This window comes from Plasmodium coatneyi, chromosome 8 (assembly GCF_001680005.1).
Source record: "Plasmodium coatneyi strain Hackeri chromosome 8, complete sequence".
NCBI lineage: Eukaryota > Apicomplexa > Aconoidasida > Haemosporida > Plasmodiidae > Plasmodium > Plasmodium coatneyi.
The window spans coordinates 847,744-861,429 of NC_033563.1; the positions used below are offsets into that span (position 1 = coordinate 847,744).

The window sequence follows — 13,686 nt, forward strand, 5'->3', positions numbered from 1 at the left end:
ATCACCTGGGAGTGTTATAGCAGGAAGAACTGCTCCAGGGAAGGGGGGTGGCTCCGCCACCCCCCTTCTTCCTGTCCCAACTGGTAACAAGATTGACCCTTCTGACCTTACCCCCTACCTTCCTACAATTCCTGTTGTTATTGGTATTTCTGCTATGACCTACCTACTTTGGAAGGTAAGGAAAAAAGAAAGGAAAAAAAAAAAAAAAAAAAAAGAAAGAAGAAAGAATAAAAATAATAAAAAAAAAAAAAAAACAAAAAAAAATGAAGGTGAATGAATTAGTAAAGGAGTGTAAGATTTCACATTTTAGGGGTGTTTGTATAGGATTTCGCATTTTAGGGGTGTGTATGTGTAGGATTTCGCAGTGTTTAGGGGTGTGGAATTTAGCACATAGATTAAAAGTAGTACTTATTGTTCTTAAAAACAACATACTCACCCCTCTTAAAAAAAACTTTTCTCCCTTTTTCTTTTTAGTATTTTTTCCTTGATAAAAGAAGAAGACGTTACAAAAGAGCTCATCAAGTACGTGGTCCTTCTTCCTTAGAAGAACAACTCCCTGATCATGCGGTTGACCAGGATGATGGTTCACATGAATATACCTTAGTAAAGGAACGAAAACCTAGACGTCGGCCAAGAAGATCACCCGCAAAAAAACCAGTTAGCCGCCGCATGATTATTGATATTCATTTAGAAGTCTTAGACGAATGTCAAAGGGAGGACAAACAATTGTTTCAGAAGGACTTTTTTGAAATTTTGATTCGGGAGTTTATTGGAAGCGAATTTATGAAAGAAGAAAATGTTCCTAAGGAAGTTGTTCCTAAGGAAGTTGTTCCTAAGGAACAGGTTCCACGTTCAGATTCCGGGTTTAGGGAGGAAGATTTTGTTCCTGAGTAAGATGTTCCTAAGGGCGATGTTCCAAGTTTAGATTCCGGGTTTAGGGAGCAAGACTTTGTTCCTAAGGATGAGGTTGCAAGTTAAGTTTCCGGGTTTAGGCAGGAAGACTTTGTTCCTAAGGAGCAAGTTTCTAGGGTTGATGTTCCTAAGGAACAGGTTCCAAGTTCAGATTCCGGGTTAGGTTTTAGGAAGGAAGACCTGGTTGCTGAGAAAGATGTTCCTTCAGAAACACTTCCCTTAGGAAGAAACAATTTGTAGCCAATGCTTTGGATGCTAATCCTTGCATTGTTGTTTGAGGAGTGTGAAAGGGAAGAAAATGTCCATAATAAAGAATTGTATTTAGAACATTTATTACCAAATGGTTAATATTATCTGAAGGACATATAAGTAAAAATGGAATATGATAATAATACTTCATTTTTTTTCCATTAAGCGATATGTACAATTTATTATGATATTTGTACTACTTCCTATTTTTTCTTCCTTGCCTCCTTACAATGTTTTAATCATTTTGTACATTCCAGTATGCTTCTCTTTCTTTTTTTCCATTATTCCATTCCTTCATTTTTAGAAGAAAAAAATTCTCTAAAGAAAAAAAAAAGTTTTCTAATATGTTTTTCTTTTATATATTCTCTTCTTTAAAAAGAAAAAACTAGAAAGAAAAAAAAAAAGGAAATAGGCTAAAGAAGAGAAGAAAATGAAGAAGAAGAAGATTAGAATTAATGTAAAAAAAAAAAAAAGAAATAGGCTAAAGAAGAGAGAAAAATCTTTAAAAAAGAAAAAAAGAAGAAAAGAAGAAAGAGATTGAAGGAACCGTAATTCCTTCCCTTCTTCTTCCATCTTTCTTCCTTAGGAAGAATGTAGTGCATAAAGGAAAATGCAAAAAAAAGGGGAGGACATAGGTAGAATGTATACGAAAAGGAAAAAGGCAATGGTTGTGCTTTCTCTCTCTTTTTCTTTTCTTCTTAGGAAAGTGCAATGCATAAAGGAAGGAGAAGGGAAAATTGTTTTCTTTCTTTTCTTAAAGAAAAAAAGAAAAATATTTAAAAACGGAAAAGAAGGAAATAAAAAAAAAAAAAAAGCAAAATACCTTTTCCGCAAAAAGAAAAAAAGAAAAAAAAAGATAAAAAAAAAAAAGAAAAAAAGAAAAGAAAAGAAAAGAAAAGAGGATTAAAGGGCAAAAAAAAGGGAGGAAGATAGGAAAAGGCGCATGCGCAGAATTTTTCTGTTTTTGTTTTCTTTTTTAGAAAAAGAAGGAGAAATAAAAAAAAAAATTTAAGAAAAAAAAAAAGAGGCGGATAATTCCTTCCTCTTCCTTTAAAATAATACAGGTATTGTAAGTGTAAAGATTAAAGAAAGGGAAGAACCGTATATAGAATAAAATATGCTACAATGGTGAAAATAAGATTGGGGGAGCCAGGAATAATATTCGAAAAAGGAGTCTATAGACTCCACAGGAGTTCATAATATCTCAGTAGAACAATGAACTCTATAATAGGAAGAAGGAATAGTCACAATGTACGAGTTCTTTGCAGAGTTTTTGGTGGAATGGCTAAAAGTGAGGGGGTTCAAGAGCTCTGGAGAATATGTAATATTTCCTAATTTATATATGAAAATAGAAGAATGTGTGTATTCTAATTTATATGGAATACAGTCGACTGGGGGCACTATTAATAGGAATTTAAATATATGATGGAATATATTATTTCTGCAACTTACAGTACAGAATATGGGAAGACGGGGAAAAGATATTCAAAGAAATGATAGAAGCCATAAGTCATGATCTCCCTATAATAAGTCAACTGTGTTCTGGGGAGGTAGAGGAAGAAAAGAAGGATAGGACAGAATATGACAAGAGGCTGTGCAAGGTATTAGTGAAAATGTTGTTATATATAAATGGAGTACGAATTGTAGCTTACCATAATTTAGGGAAAACAGAAGAAATAGTGGACAAGCAGGGTGAAGGACAGTTAGGGGCTTATTTTAGATGTGTAATAGCAAGAGTAAGTATGATAAAATGGTTCGGAAGCCACTGCAGTTTAGATAAAGTTCAGGAGGATGTAATAAATGCTGAACGGGCCATGATGGCCTTAAGTACTAAGAGGGATGAGTATGAGAAATGTGAGAAGTTAGAATTTCAGAATTTAAGAATAGGGGAAAGGTATATATGGCAAGGAATAGAAGAATGGGCACAGAATGGTAGAGTACATATGGAAGGAATCAATAAAATAATAGAGGAAGGAAAGAAGTGTCCCCAGGGGAAAGAAATAGCAGATAGGGGAAATAATGGTCCTAAAGAAAAGAAGGAAAATTTGAGCAAGATATTTGGAGTAGAGAATGAGGGACAGTTGAGTGAAATAATGAATAAAACAGATAAATGGCCTAAGGAAGATGTAAAGGAAATATTAGATGTAATGGAACAAGAAAAGAAAAGGAATAAGCAGTGGGAAAAAGATATATTAGTAAAAACACAGGAGAAGTTAGACGAACTAATTAAAAGGAATATGGAGGCAGCTGAAAAAAGGAAGGCACAAGCAGCAAGTCAAGCAACAACTGCACCAGGTAAGTAACAGTACTAAAAGTATTATATAAGAAAAGAAGGAAAGAGAAAGGAAAAATTTAAAGAATTTGAAGAAGAAAAGGAAACAGAAGAAAAAGAAAGAGGAGTTCTGAGTAAGGGGGAGCTTGAAGGAAGGGTTCAAAGAGAAGGGCTTAAAAGGAAGAATGACAAGGGAACCGGACCGGACAATAAGAATAACTGAACTGAACAGGGGTCCAACCGTACAAGGGGGGAAAAGAATCGGACAAGGGGGGAAAGGAAACCGGGACAAGGTGGGGAACGAAACCGGACAACTGGGGTCCAACCGTACAAGGGGTTCAAACGAACAAAGGGGTCTAACCGGACAGGGGGTCCAACTGGACAAGGGGAGAAGGAAGCCGGAGAAGGGGGAAGGAAGCCGGACAAAGGGGGGAAGGAAACCGGAACAAGGGGGATAAAGGAAACCGTGCAAGGGGGATAAAGGAAACCGTACAAGGGGGGGAAGGAAGCCGGACAAAAGGGGGAAAGGAAGCCGGAGAAAAAGGGGGAAGGAAACCGGACAAGGAGGACAACAGGACAAGGATGAACCGAACAAAGAGGACAAGCCGGGTACAACGGGGGTCCAAAGCGACAGGGGTCCAACCGGACAAGGGGGTGCAGCCCGACAGGGGATGGCAACCGTGTGATAGAGGGGAGAATGTGGGGGGGGCAGACGAATGATAAGATGGAGGGGGTGGATGGTGGGCCATATACCATTATCCTCCTGAAGGGAAGATATAAGAAATGGAAGAAAGGAAATGGAAGAAAGAAATAGAGAAAGGAATAAAGGAAAGAGAAAGAAAGAAAAAGAAAGAAAGAAAAAGAAAAAGAAAGAAGGAAAAAGAAAGAGAAAGTATGGAGAATGGAAAAGGAAGAAAAGATGAAAGAAGGAAGGGTAGAAGGGGAAGAAGAGAAGAATCTGTCCTACTGTTCATGTCTTCACTTTATTCTCCTTCCTTCCATCACTCACTGTTTTTTCCCGGCTTTCTTCCTATGTAGATGAATTCTGTAAGGAAAAAGGTGACTTATGTGAACGTGCCCAATGTGTAGCAACAAAATGGTTTAAAAACAGAAAAACTGCAAGCAATCAACCGCAAACCTGGGTAAGTAAACAATAGTGTCCGTTGTAATTAACTTCACCACAGGGAAGAATAGTGTTGTCCATAGAGGAGTGAGGGGTGAAATCACGACGATGGACCCCTTCTATATATGCATTAGGGTTACATATATGTTCTGTTCTTCTTCTCCTCTTCTCTTTGCGCAGTGCACATTTTGGGGGAATAATGATGTTGGGAAATTATTGAAGGAACTGTCTGGGGCTATGACCAATGCAGATACAGGGGACCATGATCTATGCAAAAGCATTGTGCAGGAGAAAGGTGATTCACCATATATGGAAGCAAATAGAAAAGCTTGTGAATACATTGTTAAAGGTTTGGAACACACATATAAGATTAAGGAATATGGGACTTGGAGTGGGAAAGATACTGATAAAAAGAAGAAGGAAAACCAACAATTTGGTCAAACTATGTCGTGTGTCTTACTGAATATTTATGCAGATCTTCTTAAGAAAAAATCACAGGAACAGAAATGTAATGTGGAAGAGAATATAATAAAACAAGCATTTGAAAAGGGGAAAGGGCAGATGGATAAGTGGTGTAAGGATAAGGGTAATTGTATTGAATGTAAGAGGCAAGAAATTTTTGATTGCAAATTGGACGTAGATAGCGGCCTGTGGGATGCACAAGGAAGCAAGGATTGCCTGGCAGGCAAAGATGATGTAGAAAACAAAGTAACAGAAATGCTTAATGAGGATACCAAAGTACAAAGAACTCTGAAGAGCATATGTAAGCGAAATTTTTTTTTCTCGAAACTACCACCCTACCACCTAACAACGACAAACCTACGTCTATACCATTCCATTATTATGCGCAAGACAGTTCATACTTCTGTCCCTTCCCCCTTTCTTCCTTTTTTTTTTTTTCCTTCCTCCATAGGCAGAGATTGCAGCAGCAAGAATAAATTGTGCGATCGTTTGGAGTGCATAGCACATAATTGGTTCGAGGACAGAATAAATACTGCCGAGGTTAAGAAGACCTGGGTAAGGGAAACATTACTGTTTTGCTGTAATTAATGTGACTACAATAAATGGTATTCCTTATATATAATTAAAATAAAGAAAAGGGGCGATTGTGAATCTTATGCACGTGTCTATAATGTTCACCTTTATCTCCCTTCCTTCCCCTTTCCTTTTTCCCTTGCGCTTAGTGTGAATTTTGGAATCCGGACGTCAAGAAGAGACTGAAGGAAATATCTAAGAAAATGGTGACGGGGAGCGCAACCATGGATTCACTGTGCGAGAGAACTGTTGGAAAGACCACTACACTGAATGCAGCAGGGAAGAAAGCTTGTGGGTTCATTACTGCTGGGTTAAAGTACATTTATGGCATTAAGGAAAATGCGGACGTGGCAAACAGGAAGAAAGCAAGAAATAATAGATTAACAGAACAAACCCTGTACTGTCTGTTCCTGAATGAATATGCAAATCTCCTCATAGAAAAAACAAAGGGACAAGTCTGTCCCATCTTAGAAGAAAATATAAAAGAAATGTTCGAAAAAGGCAATGCAAAGATGGATGAATGGTGTTTGGAGGGAAAGAAGAGTGGTAATGATTGTGTTAAATGTGAAAGGGATACAAGTTATAAAACTTGCCCATTAAGCGTGGACAGTTCTCTATGGACAACAACTAAAAGCACAGGTGGACCATGCGACAAAGACGGAACTAATGTGAAGGGGGAGGTGGATGGGTTGCTCGACACAAATCAGAACAAAGATCAAGAAGTGAAGCAAGCTGTGAATGCTATAAATACTATAAATAAGAACAATACCTTATGTGATCGTGTAAAATGTATATACTATAGGTGGGGTGAAAACCGAAAAGATAATGGAGAGCCACCCTGGGTAAGGGAACAACAACATTGTCCACTGCAACTTATAATAGAACCATGGATTGTATGCACTATACTTCCTCATTGGGAATACAACCACATATTGTGCACTATATATGTACAATATACATATATATATGTTATATATACATATATATGTATATATGTAGATGTATATAGATATATACATATATATCGATATATATATATGTTCGCCCTTTATTCTTATGTGTATTTGTAGCCCCAATTTTGGAATCCGGACGTCGAGACTAGACTGAAGAACTTGTCTGAAGCTATAACTAAGAAGAATGGAACTTACGAAAGTTTATGTGAAAATATTCAAGATGGGAAAAGTGGCCCAGCTTCTGAAGCAAGCAAAAAGGCTTGTAATTTTATTGTTAATGGTTTAAAACATATATATAACATTCAAAAGGGGCAAGACGGCAGCACACAGAAGAAAGAAGACAACCAAATATTCCACCGAACTTTCTCTTGTATCCTACTCAATGCATTGGCAGATGAAATGGAGAAAAAGTGTTCAGCCATACAGGACGACATAAAGGAAGGCATAAACCATGCCTTCCAAAAAAGTAAAGACATTAAGGAACAAACACATGCATGCAATAATGAAGGTGATATGTGTCCTGTGTGTGAAAGGGATAAGGACTATTCATCTTGCAGAATACAGAAATCAGACGGGAATACAATAAAAAAAAGATTCGATGATATGCTGAACCCAAATAAGAACAAGGATCCAAAAGTGAAGGAAGTTTTGGAAGAAATAGAGAAAATATGTCCGACTAGGAGAGAACTCAGTAGGAGTGAAACAGGGAACGGGGCGATACCTCCACGCCTCCCCGAACCAGTACCAGCACCTAAGGAGGCAACAGATAACGAACCAAAGCAAACGCAAGCAGGTAAGAGTGCACATCCCTCTAAGGGTACCTCCAGAAAAGTAAACTGCAGCGGCCAGATAGCTGATGCTGGTGCAAATCTTGATGCATGCTTTGATGACGTAAATGATCTATCAATAGAGCCGCCCGTTAGTATCCTGAATGAACATCATGAAGCTACCGGCAAAACTGGTCCCCTTGGTGAATTAGGTACTAAACCGGGCACTACCACTGTAACGGAAATTGTCTCCATCACTAATTCAGGTCCAGGTCTTACCCCTACACATGCAGACTCCCAAACCCCAAGCACCGGAACTGACACCCAAACTCCTTCAGGTTCCGCTGCCGGTACCAGTACTATTTCAACATCTGCAGGTAAAAACACTAAGAATGAAAATAAAAGAAAAAAGGGAAGGGTGTACATAAAAAAAAAAAGAAGAAAGAAAAGAAAAGAAAAAATAAAATAAATAAAAGGAAAAAAATAAGAGAATGAAAAAAAAAGGAAAAAGAAAAGTAAAAGTAAAAAATTTAAAAAGTAAAAAAAATGTAGAAAGTGAAACAAGTGTAAAAAGGAAGTGCAGAAAAAATTACGACGCGTAAAGAAAATAAAAAAGTGAAAAAAATTAGAAAGTAAAAAGTGTAAAAAATGAAAAAATTAAAAAGTATAAATATTAAAAAGTAAAAAATGAAGAAGTAAGGAGTATAAAAAATAAAATAAGGAAGTGTGCACCCGGAAAGGGTGTACATTAAAAAAAAAAAAAAAAAGAAAAGGGGAGAAAGAAAAATAGAGAGAGGAAAATTAATTCAACCATCCTTCCTTCCCTTACTTTTTAGGTACACAGGGTGCATCTGGTCCTGGTAGTACTGGAACCTGGAAACCCGGATCCTCTGGTCCAGGTTCTACTGGTTCCGGTTCCGGTACCGGTTCTACAGGAACTTGGAATCCTGGTTCTTGCGGTACCGGTTCCACTGGAACCTGGAATCCTGGTTCTTCCGGTACCGGTTATACAGGAACTTGGAACCCAGGTTCTTCCGGTTCAGGTGCACCTGGTAATGAAAACACTGCTAGTCCTAGACCAACACCACCACAAGCAACACCTGGAATTAAACCTCAGAAAGTAGCGAACGTAAAGAAGGAAGGGGTGGTAGATTCCTTCCTTCCTTACCTTCCTACCATTCCTGTTCTAATTGGTATTTCTGCTACGAGCTACCTCCTCTGGAAGGTAAGAAAAAGATTTAAAGAAAAAAGAAAAAAAAAAAAAAAAAAAAAGAAAGGAAGGAAGGAAGAAAAAAAAAAAAAAAAAAAAAAAAGAAAGAAAGAAAGAAAGAAAGAAAGAAAGAAAAGAAAGAAAGAAAGAAAGAAAAGAAAGAAAGAAAAGAAAGGAAAGAAAGAAAAGAAACAAAAGAAACAAAAGAAACAAAAGAAACAAAAGAAACAAAAGAAACAAAAGAAACAAAAGAAAAAAAAAAAGAATAATTAAGGTGAATCAATGAGTGGGAGGGTGTTTGTAGGATTTCGCATTTTAGGGTGTGTATGTAGGATTTCAGATTTAGGGGTGTGTACGTAGGATTTCACATTTAGCGGTGTGTACGTAGGATTTCGCATTTTAGGGGTGTGTGTGCGGTATTTCGCATTTTAGGGGTGCGTGTGTGTACGATTTTGCATTTTAGGGGTGTGTGTGTACGATTTCGCATTTAGTTTGAATTTAGTACTTATTGTTCTCTAAATGAGCACTCACCTTTGTTAAAAAGGATGTTCTTTTTTTTTTTTTTTTTTGCAGTATTTTTTTTTCGTTCGTAAAAAAAGACGACGTCATAGAAGAGCTCATGAAGTACGTGGTCCTCCAACTTTGGAAGAACAACTTCTTCATCATGTGGACGGCCAGGATGGTCCACATGAATATACTTTAATAAAGGAACATAAACAACCAAGATCTGTTCCAGCGAGAACGAAGAGGCCAAAAGAACATGCTGATCATCGCCCTGCTGGTCCTCGTGGTGTCGGCCGCCGTACCATTATTGATATTCATTTAGAAGTCTTAGACGAATGTCAAAAAGGGGATCTGCAATCGACGATAGAAGACTTTTTTGAAATATTGGTTCAAGAATTTATGGGAAGCGAATTTATGAAGAAAGAAAATGTTCCTAAGGAATAGGGTCCAAGTTTAGATTCCGGATTTAGGGAAAAAGACCTTGTTCCAAAGGAAGAGGTTCCAAGTTCAGGTTTCAGGTTTAGGGAGGAAGATTTTTTTCCTGAGTAAGATGTTCCTAAGGGCGATGTTCCAAGTTTAGATTCCGAGTTTAGGGAGGAAAACTTTGTTCCTAAGGAGAATGTTCCTAGGGAACAGGTTCCAATGTTCAGATTCCGGGTTTTAGGGTGTAGTAAATAATTTTCTTTTTTTTCGTTTCGTACTAATGGGTTCTCGTTAATTTGTAATAAATATAATTATAATGAACTCTTTAATACATTCCTATTTGTTTGCAACTTTTTTATTGAAGATGCAAAATGTGTTCATTAAATTTTTTCTGTTATAGTTTTTAATCTTAATAATTTGTTTTTTCTTTTCTCTTAAGTTCAAATTATGGATGTTTGAAAAGTGCTCTAAATTAGGAGGGTGTACGACGTCGCGGGGTGGAAAAGTGTACAGTTGCGCAGCTGTGAAGTAAGGCGTATTGTAGAATAATGGTCTAAGGATTTTAGAATGAAGGGTTGTTAGGCGTTGAAGAAGGAAGGAAGATTGTTAGGGGTCTAAGGAGGAGGATGGAAGGAAGATCTAAGGAGGAGGGAAGGAATGGAGGTTCTAAGGAGTGAAGGAAGGAGGGTCTAAGGAGGAGGAAGGAAACCTTCCTTAGGAAGGAAGGGAGAAAGGGGGAGTCATTAATACCGAATAAATATAGAACAGGCAAGAATCAAAAAAGGATGGTACTAATTTATAGGGACACATGTACATATTTCTGTACATACCGAGCGGGAGCAGTTCTGAATAAGTGAAATTCACTTCATACATTTCCCCCTTTTAAGTGTATATGCAATAGGAAATATTTATAAACACATAAGTACGGTGAAAAAAAAAGTTGAGTGCTTAATATAAAATAGGTATATGCACTATATAAGAAAGTTCCCATAGAAATTTTATGTGTAAAATATTTTTTCTAATCCAAAGAATATAATTCTAAATTCTCCCCTTTTTTAAAGAGAAGAATAATATCTTAAAGGGAAAGGAGCAAATAACAGTAATAAAAAAGTAATATAACAATGAATCAACTCACACAATTAACAATAATATAAGAAAAAAGGAGAGGAAAGGAATAATAAATAAAGGAAAGGTACGCCACACACCAACAGAAACAGAATTTTCACTCTCTCTTTTGAACAAAGATATGAGGATATATATTTGTATTGCACTCCTCTTATTTATTCTGTAAATGTGCACTCTTCCCTGAGCATATAGACGAATGTGCACATATTCCGAAAAGGTAGAAGGGTATAGATAAGAGTGTGCTCTCTTTTTTTGTTTGAATTATGCAATATACATATTAACAATTTTTCAATTAACTCCCCTTTAAACATAACAATAAAGCATAAAAGTATGTAGTACATGTGAAAATTTTTGTCAAATAGAAAAAAAGGTGTGCTTATATACATAATAAGAGAGAAGTGTAAATAATAATGGAATGATCCAAACGAACACATACACACAATGCACAAAAATATAATGCATAGATACAAATTGAACAGGGATCTTGACCTTTTTTCATTATTTTCTTATTCTTTGCTTGTTTGTTCATTCGTACACCCGTTCATATTCTTACCTTAAATTATATATACGTGCACATATGTAATGACTTTGATGTGTATGTATATGTAGTGTATATTATCGCCGCGTTGAAGAAGTTAAAGGATTACACAAAATTAAGAAAGAAGAAGAGTACAAAATTTTGATATATATATACCTCCCACTCAGGGAAACCCACGGGGGATGGGTAAAAATCTTACATATATAACCCTTATAAATAAGTAGAAAGAAGGCAACTTCCATAGAAATTTTTCCATGTACAAAGGAATATATACACATAATGAGTCCAGGGGTAAGTAACAACACTGAAGGGCTTGTTGTTTTCCCTTCCTTATTCATCCCTTCCTTCTCCCAACATGGACACTTATATATATGATGTATATATAATAATTTGTACATAGTGCAGTAAATTATAAATTAGGAATGTATAAGAACACCCATTTATATATACTCCATTCTTCGTTCATTTTATCTTTAGCAGGCTGACACCAATAAATTACCTTCAAAAAAAATATACGATGCGTTAGACCAAGGAGTAGGAAGAAGAAGTTGTAAACTCGGGGGGGAATTGGAGAACCATAGTAATTTAAAACAGAAGGTGCAACAATCATTACAGATGTACCAAATTACAGATGGAAACTTTGGCACTACAACTGTAAAGAACTACTGTTCCGTATGTGACGATGGAAAGGGGGGGTTGGAAATGCTGTCCGATGAGGAACGTTGTCCATTTTTTTATTATTGGTTAGGTGATAAAATAAGGGAGAAATTCCATAAGGAAGACTCTTTCTTAACGGTCGTAAAAACAATTTATGAGAAGCTGACGGAATTCGATCCTAAAGGTACGTGCACCAATTTGTACGAGGGTACTACCAAAGACAGGTTCCAACAGGCTAAAACACTATTCGACTACTACTATGATTATAATAAAATACATACGAATGGGGAGATTGCTAAATATTGTAGTAGTACAGAATACCAGAAGTCCTGGCTAACAGCTGAATCAACACATAAAGATTTAAGTGAAAAGTGCGGAAGCAGTTACGGAGAACCATATTGTGCCAAATTTGCAAGTGAGAAATTGAATGAGGGAGAATTTAAAACACCGAAGCGGTTATCATGCCCCCAAGAACTAGCACGTGCAGAAGGACCTGGTGCCGGGGACGGCGTAGGTAAGGGTACGAACTACATTCTAACCTTCAACAGATGGAAGTAGGGGAGAGTAAAGAAAATTATCCCTCTGTAGGGAAGGAAATTCCCCTATATATCTATAAAGGGGCAGGGCAGGTAAGTACCAATTCCTTTCCAGGGTTGAAGGAAAGGAATTGGTACTTACCTGAAGTAATGAAGGAAGGGGAATAATATTACCTTCCTTGAGGGGAAGGAAGATACTTCATGATAGTGATAATTTCGACCTTGCCGACGCTGTCGTCGATGGTAAGTGGTACATTTTTTTATGGTCCTACATTGCTTTATGATGGTGTGGCGTTAGTGGTGGTGTTAGGGTGGAAGGGAGATTGTTAGGTGGTAGGTGGAACGAAGGTTGTTAGGCTGGTGGTTGGTGGAAGGAAGGTTGTTAGGTGGTGGAATGATGGAAGAAAGGTTGTTAGATGCTCGGTGGAAAGGAAGGTTGTTATGGGTGGTAGGATTGAAGGAAGGAGGTCTAAGGAGGAAGAAGGAAAAGAAGGGGTCTAAGGAGGAGGAAGGAAACCTTCCTTAGGAAGGAAGGGGGAAAGGGGGACTCATGAACAGCGAATAAAGATAGAACAGGCAAGAATCAAAAAAAGGATGGTACTAATTTATAGGGACACATGTACATATTTCTGATCATACCAAATGACAGCAGAACTGAATAAGTTAAATCATTTTATACATTTCCCCCTTATAAGTGTGTATGCAATAGGAAATATTCATAAGCACTTAAGTACGGTGAAAAAAAAAGTTGAGTGCTTAATATAAAATAGGTATGTGCATTATATAAGAAAGCTCTCATAGAAATTTTAAGTGTAGAATATTTTTTCTAGTCCAAAGAACATAATTCTAAATTCTTCCCTTTTTTAAGGCGAAGAATTATATCTTAAAAAGTAAAGAAGAAATCACAGTAATAAAGAAAAATATAACAATTCTTACAAACTCACACAGTTAATAATAATTTAAAAAAAAAAGTAGGAAGGAGAAGAAAGGAATAAATACAGAATGTGTGCCATGCCACACGACATAGCACAGAACGCGCACATTCCTGATTTCTCTAACTTACAAATTTGCCAACTTACCATCATCATCACCAAACATCATTATCATCTCCTTTTCGTTTACTTCCGCCTTCTTCTTCTGTGTATACATTCAATAAATTAATATACTTTACACATGTAAAGAGCATATAACGAACATATAAGTGAAATGTGTATATATGTGTAATTTAGGTTCACAGTATATTATACTTTAGGTAGAAAAAAAAATAATAAGTATTTAAAGAAAAGGAAGGAGGTAAGGAAGGAATAAATATTCCACATATATATATAAAAAATAAGTAAATATAAGTATAAGTGGAGAAGAGAGAAGTACTGTACACAGGA

The 13,686-nt window shown here is 36.7% G+C and overlaps 4 protein-coding genes across 4 annotated transcripts; all 4 read left to right on the plus strand.

Moving 5' to 3' along the window:
- Positions 1–263: 263 nt before the first annotated feature.
- PCOAH_00021030 (SICA antigen) lies at positions 264–894 on the plus strand (the record flags this gene model as incomplete). Its single annotated transcript, XM_020058910.1, has 2 exons — positions 264–281; positions 475–894. The coding sequence occupies 2 exons, from the start codon at positions 264–266 to the stop codon at positions 892–894; spliced, it is 438 nt and encodes a 145-aa protein (XP_019914487.1).
- Positions 895–961: 67 nt separating this feature from the next.
- On the plus strand, positions 962–1,152 carry PCOAH_00021040 (hypothetical protein; the record flags this gene model as incomplete). Its single annotated transcript, XM_020058911.1, has 2 exons — positions 962–1,057; positions 1,087–1,152. 2 exons carry the CDS (start codon positions 962–964, stop codon positions 1,150–1,152), a joined length of 162 nt encoding a protein of 53 aa, XP_019914469.1.
- Positions 1,153–4,216: 3,064 nt separating this feature from the next.
- On the plus strand, positions 4,217–7,780 carry PCOAH_00021050 (SICA antigen; the record flags this gene model as incomplete). The annotated part of the gene is made up of 6 exons (XM_020058912.1): positions 4,217–4,367; positions 4,472–4,575; positions 4,737–5,379; positions 5,470–5,573; positions 5,741–6,433; positions 6,662–7,780. 6 exons carry the CDS (start codon positions 4,217–4,219, stop codon positions 7,778–7,780), a joined length of 2,814 nt encoding a protein of 937 aa, XP_019914352.1.
- Positions 7,781–7,959: 179 nt separating this feature from the next.
- PCOAH_00021060 (SICA antigen) lies at positions 7,960–9,469 on the plus strand (the record flags this gene model as incomplete). Its single annotated transcript, XM_020058913.1, has 3 exons — positions 7,960–7,975; positions 8,148–8,536; positions 9,095–9,469. 3 exons carry the CDS (start codon positions 7,960–7,962, stop codon positions 9,467–9,469), a joined length of 780 nt encoding a protein of 259 aa, XP_019914651.1.
- Positions 9,470–13,686: the final 4,217 nt, after the last annotated feature.